General features: G+C 41.4%; 1 protein-coding gene across 7 annotated transcripts in view; it reads left to right on the forward strand.

Moving 5' to 3' along the window:
* The window catches only part of DMD (dystrophin), a 2,128,065-nt gene that overhangs the window by 1,978,962 nt on the left and 136,791 nt on the right, over positions 1 to 12,312 (forward strand). For all 7 annotated transcript variants that reach the window (XM_067723245.1, XM_067723244.1, XM_067723248.1 and 4 more), the window contains one exon: positions 1,857 to 1,918. In XM_067723245.1, the coding sequence (XP_067579346.1) occupies positions 1,857 to 1,918 (62 nt within the window). The remainder of the gene's footprint in view (positions 1 to 1,856; positions 1,919 to 12,312) is intronic.

Genomic DNA, 12,312 nt, shown 5'->3' on the forward strand with positions numbered 1-12,312 from the left:
AGTCTCTTTCGGAGCTAAAAAAACATCCGAGAATAAGCAACACTTTCCCCAGGAAGCTGCATGCTGCAGCCTCCTTGTGCTGTGCATATAAAGTACCAGTCCTTCCCACCCCTTCTCCAGATCATAAGCCAGTGTGGACATGGGGCTTTCAGAAACCCCCTAAAGCATGGACTGTATCTTTTGCTTGTCTTGCTCTGTAAGATTTGGATTCCACTCTGGTACATTCCCTCGACTGACTTACTCCTCAGCCACAAATTGTCTCTGTGGAAAAGTCAGACAGAAACAAACAGGTTTGGAAGAGACTGAAACAGCCCTTCCCCAATGAACACTGTCTTGTCAACTTCTTTCCCTAGCCTTCACCATTCAGTCGCTGAATGTAAATATCAGAGGGATGGTGTCTGAAGTTGCACACTTTGGGGAATTTCCACATGTTTTTTGTCATTTGTGACTGTGTTCTATTTATCAAACCACAATAAATGTTTCTCTCTTTTGCTTATTTTCTTGAAAACAGAGGTAATACACATCGAGTGTTACTTTTGCCCTCTATGAAGGGTCTTAGGTGTGGCTGACCTAACCACAGTTGGATCCTCACCTGTATTATAATCAACTAATGAAAGCTTTACTTTTAGTGGGCAGTAATTTGGGGGCCACGTAGTAACAGAAATGACCACATATTGAGCGCCAGAAGGTATCGGTCTGTATCAGCTCGTCCTATATCAGCTTGTCCTTTAATGCTCCCAGGTAAGCGGGCTGGCCCCAAATTTCACAGCTAGTAGGCCACAGAACCAGAATCCAGTCCTAAGATTTAACACCTACACTTGACATTGTTGGCCTCCCTGAGCTCCTCTTTCTGTGTGCAGCCGCTGGGCTTTCTGCTCCCCTTGAAGTGTCCACAGTTAAGCTAGTTCTCCTCTCTCCAGTCCCACCTCTCCCTCAAAGATGATGAATAGGCTCTGCTTATGAGTACTGAAATATGGTTCAGGGCTGCGTTTTACTGCATAAAGCCCAGTCAAGTAATCCCCGAAAACTGGAAATACGATGCTATGGTGATTTATGTAGATGGGCCAAAGTAAGGAAAAGTATATGTAGTTATCTCTCCCAGGTTTATTCACGGAATCGAATGCGGAACAAAGGTGTTTTGTTCTTTCTGTGGCAGGAGCTGATAGCCAGCAAACACACTTAGCTAAACTCCAAGAAATGGAAGAGAACTGTGGATGCTTCATTCAGGCCCACGTAAACATAGGAAAAGGTGCGGTGGTATATAGAGTGCCGAGTTAAAAGGACATTCTAAAAGTAACGGGAAGAGGGAAGATACAATCTATGAGTCAGGCAATGGATGGACCTTAAGCCGAAGTGAAACACAGTCATCATAGAGATGAGATCTGGATACGGAGAAGAAAGTAATGGAAAAGTGTCAGGGACAGTGAAAACAAATGAGAACTGAAGCGATTTATTTATTAAACTAATATCAGTATCTCTTTGACAGAGTTGAATAACACTTGTCAGTGTCTTTTCTGTATGTTCTGAATTGGACGGCTGAAGAAATCCTGATTTTTGATTATTGAGTACCTAACAAGGTCACTTTCTTATAACAGAAGTGCAGCCGACTTGGGGGTACAAAAAAGAAACAAATGCTGGTTACCAAATAATGATCATATTGCTTTTCCTGTTGAGAGCAAACGTTGGGGTCTCTCTCCTTGTAAAATAAACATTCGTCACTGCAAGATGGAAGGCCTGTCAAGTAATGAAGCCAAATGAGCCAAAGGCATACCGTGCTTTTTTGTTTTTTTTCTTGTCTCCTTTTCTCTACTACTCATTCTAAATTCTAAAGTCTCTCTTTGTATTTTATGTTTTAGCCACGAGACCCAAACAACTTGCTGGGACCATCCCAAAATGACAGAACTCTACCAGTCTTTAGGTAAGGACATGGCCATGTTTCCTCCAGATGAAATGACAAATGACTCGTAGGATAAAGTAGTTGGTAGCGCGCAAGCCATTTGTTGTCTAAATACATCACTAGATTGTTTAAGGGGTGAAAACAGCGACACCTTTCTATTCAGAATTGACAGTCAGCTTTCTTTTTTTCCGAGGTTGCTTAAAAATAAGTTTTAGGATTGCACTGATTCCCGAAAATTCAGTATATCTGAGAGGGCCAAAAGGTCTTGCTAGTTTTCTTTTTTCCCTAAAAGGATGGAAAAAATGCTTGTAATTGACGGCTATGCTTTCCCCCCAAAGAAAGAAAAGGGTTTCAGGTTGTTCTTATTGATTTCTTCCTTGTGAAACCAAGAAGGCACTTTTGCCAAGTTACGAATGCCGTGTAAAGGAATTTTCCGCGGTCACTCCAGTGATCCGAATTCCTAAGCCTGTCCGGTCATCAACATGCATGCTCGATGAAAGTCCACTCTATACCGTTTTCCATCCCTCGGGAATAACCTGAAATGAATTACCTCACATTGTAACTAGTTGTTGTTGTTTTAGTTAAAAAATCGTCATGCTGTCTCTACTACTAAACATTTTTTAAGTCCCTTTTTGCGAATGGACATATTTACAGACTGAAATGCGTAAGGTGAAAACTCTTTGGGTTTTAAGTTATGTGACAAAGCCCATGGGAGCCAGGGTGCTCAAACATAAATTTTGGATGTGCGTGTGTGTCCATGTATCTGTGTGTAGCTGCTGCTGCCTTTGTCTCATAGGTTCCCATTGGTTAATGAATTGCAGCTATAGAGACATTAAGGCATGGAGTAGGAGATATTCGCCCCCCCAGATTTTCCCCTGAACTCTTTCCAGCAAGGACCTACTGTACAGCACAGGGAGCGCTGCTCAGTATTCTGTAATAGCCTAAATGGGAAAAGAATTTGAACAAGAATAAATACATGTATGTGTATAACTGAATCACTTTGCTGTACACCTGAAACTAACACAACATTATTATAAATGATAGACGTTCCTTCTAGAAATCTGAAAAAATACAAAGCGTGAAAAAGAAAAGTCACTTATAATTCTACTAGCCAGAGATACCAATACATTTCAAGTAATATTATGTCAGCTCAGTCTAGCAGTAAGCGCGTGTGTGTGTGTACAGGCACACGTGTACACACACTCCCTTTTAAAAACTTAAGGAAAATCAGGATCAGCTCATCTTCAAGTGCTACATTTTCAGCCCCTGCAGAATGTTTCTGGCTTTTATGCTGCACTGTTTAGACCACAGGTGGAAAGCTTGAATGCTTATATTTTGGCAAGTGACAGAATGAGACTTCAACTGAAGTAGGCAGTGGCTGTGCTGGAGGAGCTGGTCGTCCTAGCCCAGTGCTCTCAAGACTTGGGATTTTTCAAGACAAACTAGAAATCTTCCAATAAAGAGCTCGTTGAAACTGGGCCTCCTGCTTATAATCTCTGGTTTACGTAGGCTCAGCCTACTTATAATTTTTTTCTACTCTAATCACAGTGATCTCTAGTTCTAATATTTTAATTTACTTTTATTTGAAAATTATAATTATTATAGAATCAGTACTTGTTCATATTTTTTAAAGTTAAACAATATAGACAAGCTAACAAAAAAGAAGTCATCTATAACCCACCTCTTAGTTGACTAATGTTTAACAATCTAGTAGGTATCCTCAAAAATTTCTTTCTGTACATACATTTTTACCAAAGTTGGGTCGTTCTGTTTTATAATCAGCTTTTATTCACCTAAAGGTAATGTACCATGGCCATCTTTCCATTTCATTGCATTGTATTCTCTACCAGCTTACTTTTAATTACTCTGTAATGAGAAATCACAAACATGGTTGATAAAAAGCTAATTATGAACTCTCAATGAAGAGGTGTTTGCACCTTCAATAGGAGTTAAATATGCTTTTTATCGTCATATTTCTAAAGTTTTCTCAGTAGGTCCAACGTGGTGGTAAACTCAAAGCTGGTAATCTGGCATGATTTGTAACCTTGGGCAAATCACCCGACTTTGGAAGATAATGGAATTTTACAGTTGCAGGGAAATTTAGAGCTCATTTGTTAACAGACTTTTTCTTTGATGAAATCAACTTAATTGAAATCAGTTATATAGATTAAAATGCTGCCATCATAAATATGTGGTCAATTCCACCACCACCAGCCGCTCCCCCCCCCACCAACTTTGAAATTTTGGTTTTTGTTATCCTGGCAACAAACATCTTGGAAATGAACTGGGTGTTGACATTTGATTTTCAGCTTTCAAAACTTCTATTTCCAGTATTTTCATTACAATCACATATTACTTGGGCTAACTTTTATTCAAATGGTGACACATTACATAACATCTTCCATTTATTGAGAGTGTGCTGTGTGTGCTGCGCTTGGAAATGTATGTGAGCAACCATCGTGCCTGGTAGATGTCATCAACAGCCTTCTTTCACGGGGCGGTGAAGTCAGGCACAGAGAAACCCTTTGTCAGGGATACACAGCCATATGTATGGCTCTACACTGGGATCTACCCCAGATCTTCTGTTAGTGTTTGCACTTATCTCATTGATCTTATTAACGTAGCAAAGTATGTCCGTGTAGATCACCACGCACCTGCTACAAATAGGTACAGATTGACAGTTTTACCTATGGATAGACAGTTATTTGAATGGTATTTCTGGAACAAACCATTACATTTCTAGAAATAGTATGGTGGATTCCTGGACAGTGGACACGCTTCCGTTCCCCGTTGCGAGGCACACGTGGAATGATTGATTTAGTAGTTTGTTGTGTGTCTACATCCCTGAGATAACCTACGAGATTAAGTACCACTAGTGCCCTTCCCACTCCCAAATTACAGTGTTTCGCAGTTGAAATATAAGCAAAACATACTGAAAAGAAGCCTTTAATTTCTTTTTTATCTTTATATATTGGCATATGTTTTTCCTCGCGAGCTATCCCTTTAGGTCCAAGCTGCTATTTTGAACTGGATGAGGTGGTTGGAAGCCTTCAACTACACTTAGTTCGTGAAAGGTATCCTGAAAGCAAAACTGGTCTGGTGTGGTCACAGTGTTAGACCATAGCTCGGGCCCTCTCCCAATAGAAGCTGCACCTCTTGTCTGTGGTGACATGTTGAAAATATCAAGAAGTTGCTAATCCCCACCGTACCGCCAACTCCAGACATAACTCTACTGTAGAAGCTACAGTGGCTCACAGCATGCAGGAAATGTTACACATTCCTAAGTATGCCCACCTCTGAGGGGATTTCCATTCTCTAATTTGCCAAAACCCCCAACCAGCCTATTTAACACACTCTGTTTTCTGCCTTGCCCCCAAACGCGTTCGCGTGATCCGCCCCCGACCCTTGGTCCAAACACCACAGTATTATAAGCCAGAGTCATTTGGTAAGGACTGAAAAAGTAGGACTTGAGTGTTAACTGATGGAAGGCTATGGTATTACTCGAAATGTTAATCTTAGATATCTCTACTTAGTAGAATTCTAGGTGATTTTCCTTCTTCCTTTCCTGACATTCTACAATGAGTTTATATTATTTACAATTAGATACTTAGCAAAAGAAGTTTCTTCATCAGTACCCCCATCCCATTCCTTAGTGTCCCTACAGCTCTAATTCATCAACCAATGAGAACCTATGACAGAAAAGCAGCAGTAGCCACACACACACGCATATATACATCACACATACGTATGCATATAAAAATGTGTGCTTAAGTCCTGATTCCCATAAACTTTATCAGGTAAATTTGAACACAAGGAGATCATCTCATGCGTCGTTAGTCTCTAAATATGTCCATTCACAGAAAGCTGACTTTAAAAAAGTTAGCCTTGTCTTCTTTACCGCTAAATTTTTTATTTAAAAAATGTAAAAGAACTCATTTCAGGTTATTCTCAACAGATCTAAAATGGCTTTTTGAGTGAGCTTTCATCAAACGTTAAAAATATTGTGTTTTCCCCATGAAATTAGGCTGTGTACCCACTCAAAAAATTCCAAGTTATGAAGGAAAAAATTGTTGGGCTCCCACACAAACACAAAACAAGGCATAGTAAAGAAATAATTTAAACATTTACAGACATGACCTGACAGTCATTAGGAATTGGAGCATTGGAAGGTCTCCAGAAAATTTTTTACGCAACATTAACCGTTTGGCAAAAGCACTGTCTTGCTTGCACAGAGAAGAAATCAATAAGAACAACTCGAAAAGAGTTTTCTTTCAGCATTTTTCTCTGACTACCCCCAATGTGGTGGGGTGAGTGGTATATTAAAAAATTTCCCATATCTTTTTTTTTTTTTTTTTTTTGCGGTACACGGGCCTCTCACTGTTGTGGCCTCTCCCGTTGCGGAGCACAGGCTCCGGACGCGCAGGCTCAGCGGCCACGGCTCACGGGCCCAGCCGCTCCGCGGCATGTGGGATCTTCCCGGACTGGGGCTCGAACCCATATCCCCTGCGTCGGCAGGTGGACTCTCAACCACTGTGCCACCAGGGAAGCCCTCCCATATCTTTTTTTACGTGGCCTTATCCTTATCCTTAGAATGAGGGTATTGGACCAAAGTGTTGAAGAATTTTGTTTTTCTCTTGCTTTGGGAAGAGGTGGGGTAGGTTGTTTCCAAAACTTGCTGTGCTCATAATTTTCAAGAAGTACCTTTGGCTGATTCTGCAGACAAATGGATTTCTAAAAGTTTAATCATTCCTATTTTAAAAAATGCACATTCTTGGCAAACAAGCAACAGGGAGAAGATCCTGCCGCCCATCCCTGTCTTACAGGCCGAGTGAGACAGGCTGATATCAAGTAGGGAGGCTCTCTGGAAATATACCTGCTGGGCCATCTATTTGCTGTTGAGAAGGCATATTCTTCCTCATTTCTTAGAAGTAATCATATGTTCCATTCATGAGGTGAATTTCAGATTTCTGTTAGCATCTTTACAAATGGAATGGCAAGACTGTTGTTCCAGACGCTTATCTTGGTGATTTAAAACATAAAGCTCTTTAAGGCTGCAAAAGGCATTTTAAAAATCAGTAGATGTTAGGTAGTAATGTGCTCGGGAATTTATTTTGAAATACGAATATAACATTGATTTATATGGAGTGCCGTTATATGATAAAAAGCCTCTCATTTTCTCACAATTTACGTCTAGGTTCTTAAGTTCATCACTGAAATTTTAACATTAAAAAAAAACCCATTCCCCCCCACACACATATAATATGTGCTGCTTAAAAATACTTTTAAAAAGTATCTCTTAGTCTCTCTTATTGTGAATACATTAATTATAAATACAATAAAATCTTTATGTGGTCCCCTCCCTGGCTTCTTTCTCCCCTGCAGTATGGGGTGTTCGCACGAGGGGTACGCGCAGTACAGTGCAGGAATAGCAGTTTGCAGAGGAGACATAGGTTAAAAAAAATAGGCTAAGGTGAAGAGAAAATCATTAAGCTTCAGAAGGTGAACTGATTTCATTTCAAACCGTTTACTAAAATCTAGATGTGCTGGCGGATCTGACATTTCTTATCCCAATTTCCTTTTCCTTCTTTGAAGCCCTTTCACCACCAGCTTTTTTTTCTCTAGGGGTGTTGGTTCCCCTCTTTTCCTGCGAGTCTGGCATTCTCCAGAAGGATCTAGCCCCTCTTAGCTGTTGCCCAAATTCTGGAGCCCACTCTCCATGATGCTTACCCAAATGATGCAGACTCTCTAAGCTTTCAAAAATAGACTTATAAATGTTTTAGGAATTCTTAGGAAAAGTGGTCTTAAAAACCCTTGTGTTTTGAAGGCAGTCTGTCAGCACGTGGCCCCAAGCCTCGTGTCTGTTGCCTGAGAAGAGCTTCAGAATGTTCAAATGAGGGCTCAGCTCTAGGGTCTGATGGGTCTGAGGCTGGTGTGATTCTTAAGCAGTCCTAGTTGAGAGGACCATCAGTCAAGTCAAGAGGCTAAGAGCTTCTTCGGGATACATCAGTATTGTTATTAATAAATAATTGCAGCTGCTCAGATAGAGTTGGGAACACTGCCATACAAATCCTGTACCTCTTTCCTCAGTTTGCCAAGAGGAAGGGAGATAAGTTAGCTTATTCTCTCCCTCTTTTCATAGGCTTTCTACATTCCATTAAGTATTCCCTCCTGAGGATGCTCTACCGATTAGGAACCGCGGGACTCTGAATGGCTCTGAATTCCTTCTGCGTGGGGAGCATGTCCTAATGCTTTTCTCAGCATATTTTGTAAACTCAACTGTTCTCAACCACGGGACTCGATGTTTAGCATATTCCTTCTCTTATCTCTAGTTCTTTAAGTATTGCCAAGTATTAAAACTTCTGCCTCCGGATTTTCTACTACCATAGGGCCTTGAACTGGAAAGAATACCTCAGTTCAGATCCCAGCTTGGGTGTGACCTTAAGCTGGACCCTTGCTTTCCCCGCAGTCTCAGGTTTCTGGCTTATCAGGTCGGGCAGCAACCTTCCATCTCTAAGTGTCTGGTTTTAGTTTAACTTCTGATGGGTTTGGCTTGGCCTCACGAATGCTGTGCCCCACAGCCCAGTTTCCCTTTGTCCCCACCAGCCTGGAAGATAGGAATAAGAAGATCATTGAGTGAGTCATTTTTGTACTTTCATTTCTGTAGTACTTCACGGTGTGCAGAGAGCTTTCAGAAGTAACCGTATTTAATCTTTACACAGCTGTAAATTAGGTATATGGGTGGCATATGACCTGAATTTTCTGTCATTTTCAGATCTTCTGTCCTGCCATCCGTTTGAGTAGATTCCTGTTTTTGTTTTCGTTTTTGTTTTGCGGTACGCAGGCCTCTCACTGTTGTGGCCTCTCCCGTTGCGGAGCACAGGCTCCGGACACGCAGGCCCAGCGGCCATGGCTCACGGGCCCAGCCACTCCGCGGCATGTGGGATCTTCCCGGACCGGGGCACGAACCCGTGTCCCCTGCATCGGCAGGCGGACTCTCAACCACTGCGCCACCAGGGAAGCCATAGGCTCCTGTTTTGGATTTAGAAAATTCTACTATCATATGAGTGGATGGGGCAACTGTTTCCTCCTCCTTTCCGTTTGGACTTGAGCAGGCTGAGGCGCAAGACTGGCTTTGACTTATTCACGCTGACATATGGGTAGAAGATAAGGAACCAAGTCCAGAGCGCACATTTTATGGCTCCTAGCTTGCTCTTCTCAGAGGAACATCCATTACTCGTAGCATGATTTATAAAACTGCTTTATCAGCATAATTAAGCTATGGAATCTCAAATGACATTCTTTATTCCCTAGCTGACAAAGTTAACACAGGAGATTTACTCAGATTTGCAAAACAGAAGGCATAAGACGTTAAGGCTGTTATAAATGTTCTTCCTTTATGTCTATCCTGCTTATAAAAGAGAAAAGAAAAATAATCTGTTCTTTTCACTTCAGTTAGCATCGATTGATTGTCCCCATTTGTAAAAGAGAAATGTAATCTTCGAATCAAAATTTATGGTGTTTTAATGGGATATTTTTTAATCATATTTTTCTTGTTCAAATAACTTGATTTAAAGCTTCTAATTGAAGAACATAAATAAATAGATGTTTCTGAATTGCATCTTGCAAAGCTTATTTCAGAAGGAAACTCAAAAGGATTCTCTTTCAGACTTAGACTGGTTTCCAAGTGAGAAGAGCTGCCATTTTTGGTAGTTTACTTGATCTAAATAAGAGGAGCGTTAGGTTACACCTGCAGCTGTGAGAAAAGTGCTGGATGTGTACAATTTTATGTAGCTGGGTCTGCAGAAGACAATTTTTGCACACGAAGTAAAGGCGTCTAAAGACGTGTCTGCTCTTTTTCAGACATTTCCAATATTTCTTTTTTAAGCACACAAGTCTGATTACCTCTGTACGTCTCTTGGGAGCTGCAGTTTTGCTGGAAAGAGATTTAGAACAGTTGGAACACTCACATAAAATAGATAGTGAGTTTTTGAAGTCCATACTCTCTACAGTAGTAATAAAGTGACCTAAAAATATTCTGAAAGAGTCTCTTACGACACAGCGGATGAGTCAGTAGCTTATTTATGAATTGGTGTTATTCTGTGAGAATGTTTCAGAATTTGCCATTCCACAAAGTCTTGATCCCTTGCACAACTTCAGGGAAGTCTTTGTGCCCCCTCGTAAATTGAAGCTTATGTAACTAGGACATACGTTATATATGAGTTTGCGTTTGTGTGCACACATACCTGCATGCACATGTATTTATATGTTTACATACATATTTTTTATCAAGCATTAATTTTGGTGGAAAGTGCTTCATTTTATATTTTGCTTTCTACTTCTATAAAAAGGCTGTCGGTTTTAGAGCTTCTCCAACTGGTGAAGGACAGTTGTTTTTAAAACATCCAGTATGTCACGGACTTTGGGGTGGCCTTATTGAAACTGACTAGTGTACTCTCACATCACACATAACTCACCACACAGGTTCAGCCGCACTTGACCTAGTCTGTACCTTGTTCCGTGAAATGGACCCACTGATTACGCATTTGGATGTCACGGCGATGTCAAGTTGCTACAGAAGTTGCTTAACACGTTCCTAGTTTCTATGTGTGTGGAAAACTGTACTTTGAGTAGCACTGTTCTAGAACATTTAATTTTTGAAAGTATAAATGTAAACTCAAATCAGGTGACCTTGGGAGAGGGTAATTAACTTACACCAAACAAGAACACCTGAAAAATGTTACTTATGGATTTTATATTTTGCCAGTTGAGTCAGGTTCGGGCAAAGGAGGGATCTGTATTCTTTCCCATTTCATAGGCCTCCTTGCCAATTACTTTGGAGGCCAAAGTAACAGGACCACCCAATACAGGAAGGGGCTGGGTATGAAGTGGCAGGATCCCGGCTGCCTAATTTCATGCCTCCTCCACCCCTATAATTAAATGTAGTGTATGACATGTCATAGTTTTCAAATACAAATTTGCTTGTATCTAGAACATAAAAATGTGGCATGTGTACTCTTTATGTTGTGCGTTGAAGTCAATGGGGAACTGATTGATTATACTGTGACTTTGTGTCACTTTATGAGTTGAGGTTGGGAGGTAAAGTGACGTAGCAGCATAGTAGTTCATTGACTTTGAGGCTGGTGAGACTTGGATTTGAAATTCTGGCTTTGCCACCAGTTCTCTGTGGCCAAGACAAAGGCAGTAACAACTTTGCACCCCAGTTTTGTAATTTATCAAGTGGTTATGATGGTACTTACCTTGGGGAGTGTTGTGGGGATTAGAAATAATAGATGTAAAACTACAAAATGTCTGACATAGTAACTGTGCAAGGAATTATAATAACTACTGATGATGCAGCACTACTGTCATGCCCCATGTCCCTCCTTATCCAAAAGAAAGAAACATGCACAATAATTCAAGAGTGAAAAGAAAGGGGAAAGCCTGTGAAATAATGTGACATGCCCAGAAAAATGCCTGATACAGAGTAAACACCTAACAAACGGTGGTGGTACTATTATGGTAGGGCGGGGACAAGGGAATGGCTGCAGAGGTAAGGAGGGATGAGACCATAAAAAACGCATATGACATGTTGAAGGCTTTGATGCTAAGATTTTCGACTTGGGTGAAGTATCAATCAGGGTCCAGTCAGAAAATAGAAACCACTTTAGTTATTTCAGACAGAGGGGATTTGTGCCGGAAATTGGTTACCCAGTGATGGAAGAGCTAAGAAGCCAAACAGACAGCAGGGAGCCTCTGCTGTACCCAGGGCTGGAGGGACAGTGCCGAGAGGTAGTATCACCAGAGCCCCAGAAGCCAGAGCCATCATCTGGAGCTAGAACCAGTGGCCAGTTGGGACCACTGAGGGAGGGGCTAATGGGGCGGGAGATCCAGGGAGGGAACACACCTACTGCCAGAGCTTGTGCTGAAGACAGAGAGAGAAAGGGAGAAATAGCCTGGCCTCTCCTTCTTCCTGTCCTCTCCCTCAGTTCTTCTGCCAGGGACCACCATTGGCCATACTTACTTAGAAGCCAATTGTAAGGGAGCAGGAAAGTGGCATTCTCTGTAATAGAGGGCAGAGCAGGGGAACGCCAGAGGATGGCTCTGAGAACCAGCGAGCAAGTGGCTGAGGTGCAGGAGGCCTCAAGGACTGTGATGCAGTCAGCCATCTATGCCAATATGCAGGGAAGAGAAACACAAAGCCCTAAAAGCTTGCATAGGATTTTCTGAGTCTGAAGCAACCTAAATGAGGCACTAAAAGGGTCCACTGGGTTCAAAGGAAACTGACCTAAAAACAAGCAAAGAGGAGATAGCAGTCAAAAAGTTATCTGCACAGAAGTCCAAACTCTAAGAATGAGCTGTCGTGCATTTGATTGTAGCACTTGCATTATTTATAGTTGTTTATGCTCAAGTCTCTC

Source organism: Pseudorca crassidens, chromosome X, assembly GCF_039906515.1.
Source record: "Pseudorca crassidens isolate mPseCra1 chromosome X, mPseCra1.hap1, whole genome shotgun sequence".
NCBI lineage: Eukaryota > Metazoa > Chordata > Mammalia > Artiodactyla > Delphinidae > Pseudorca > Pseudorca crassidens.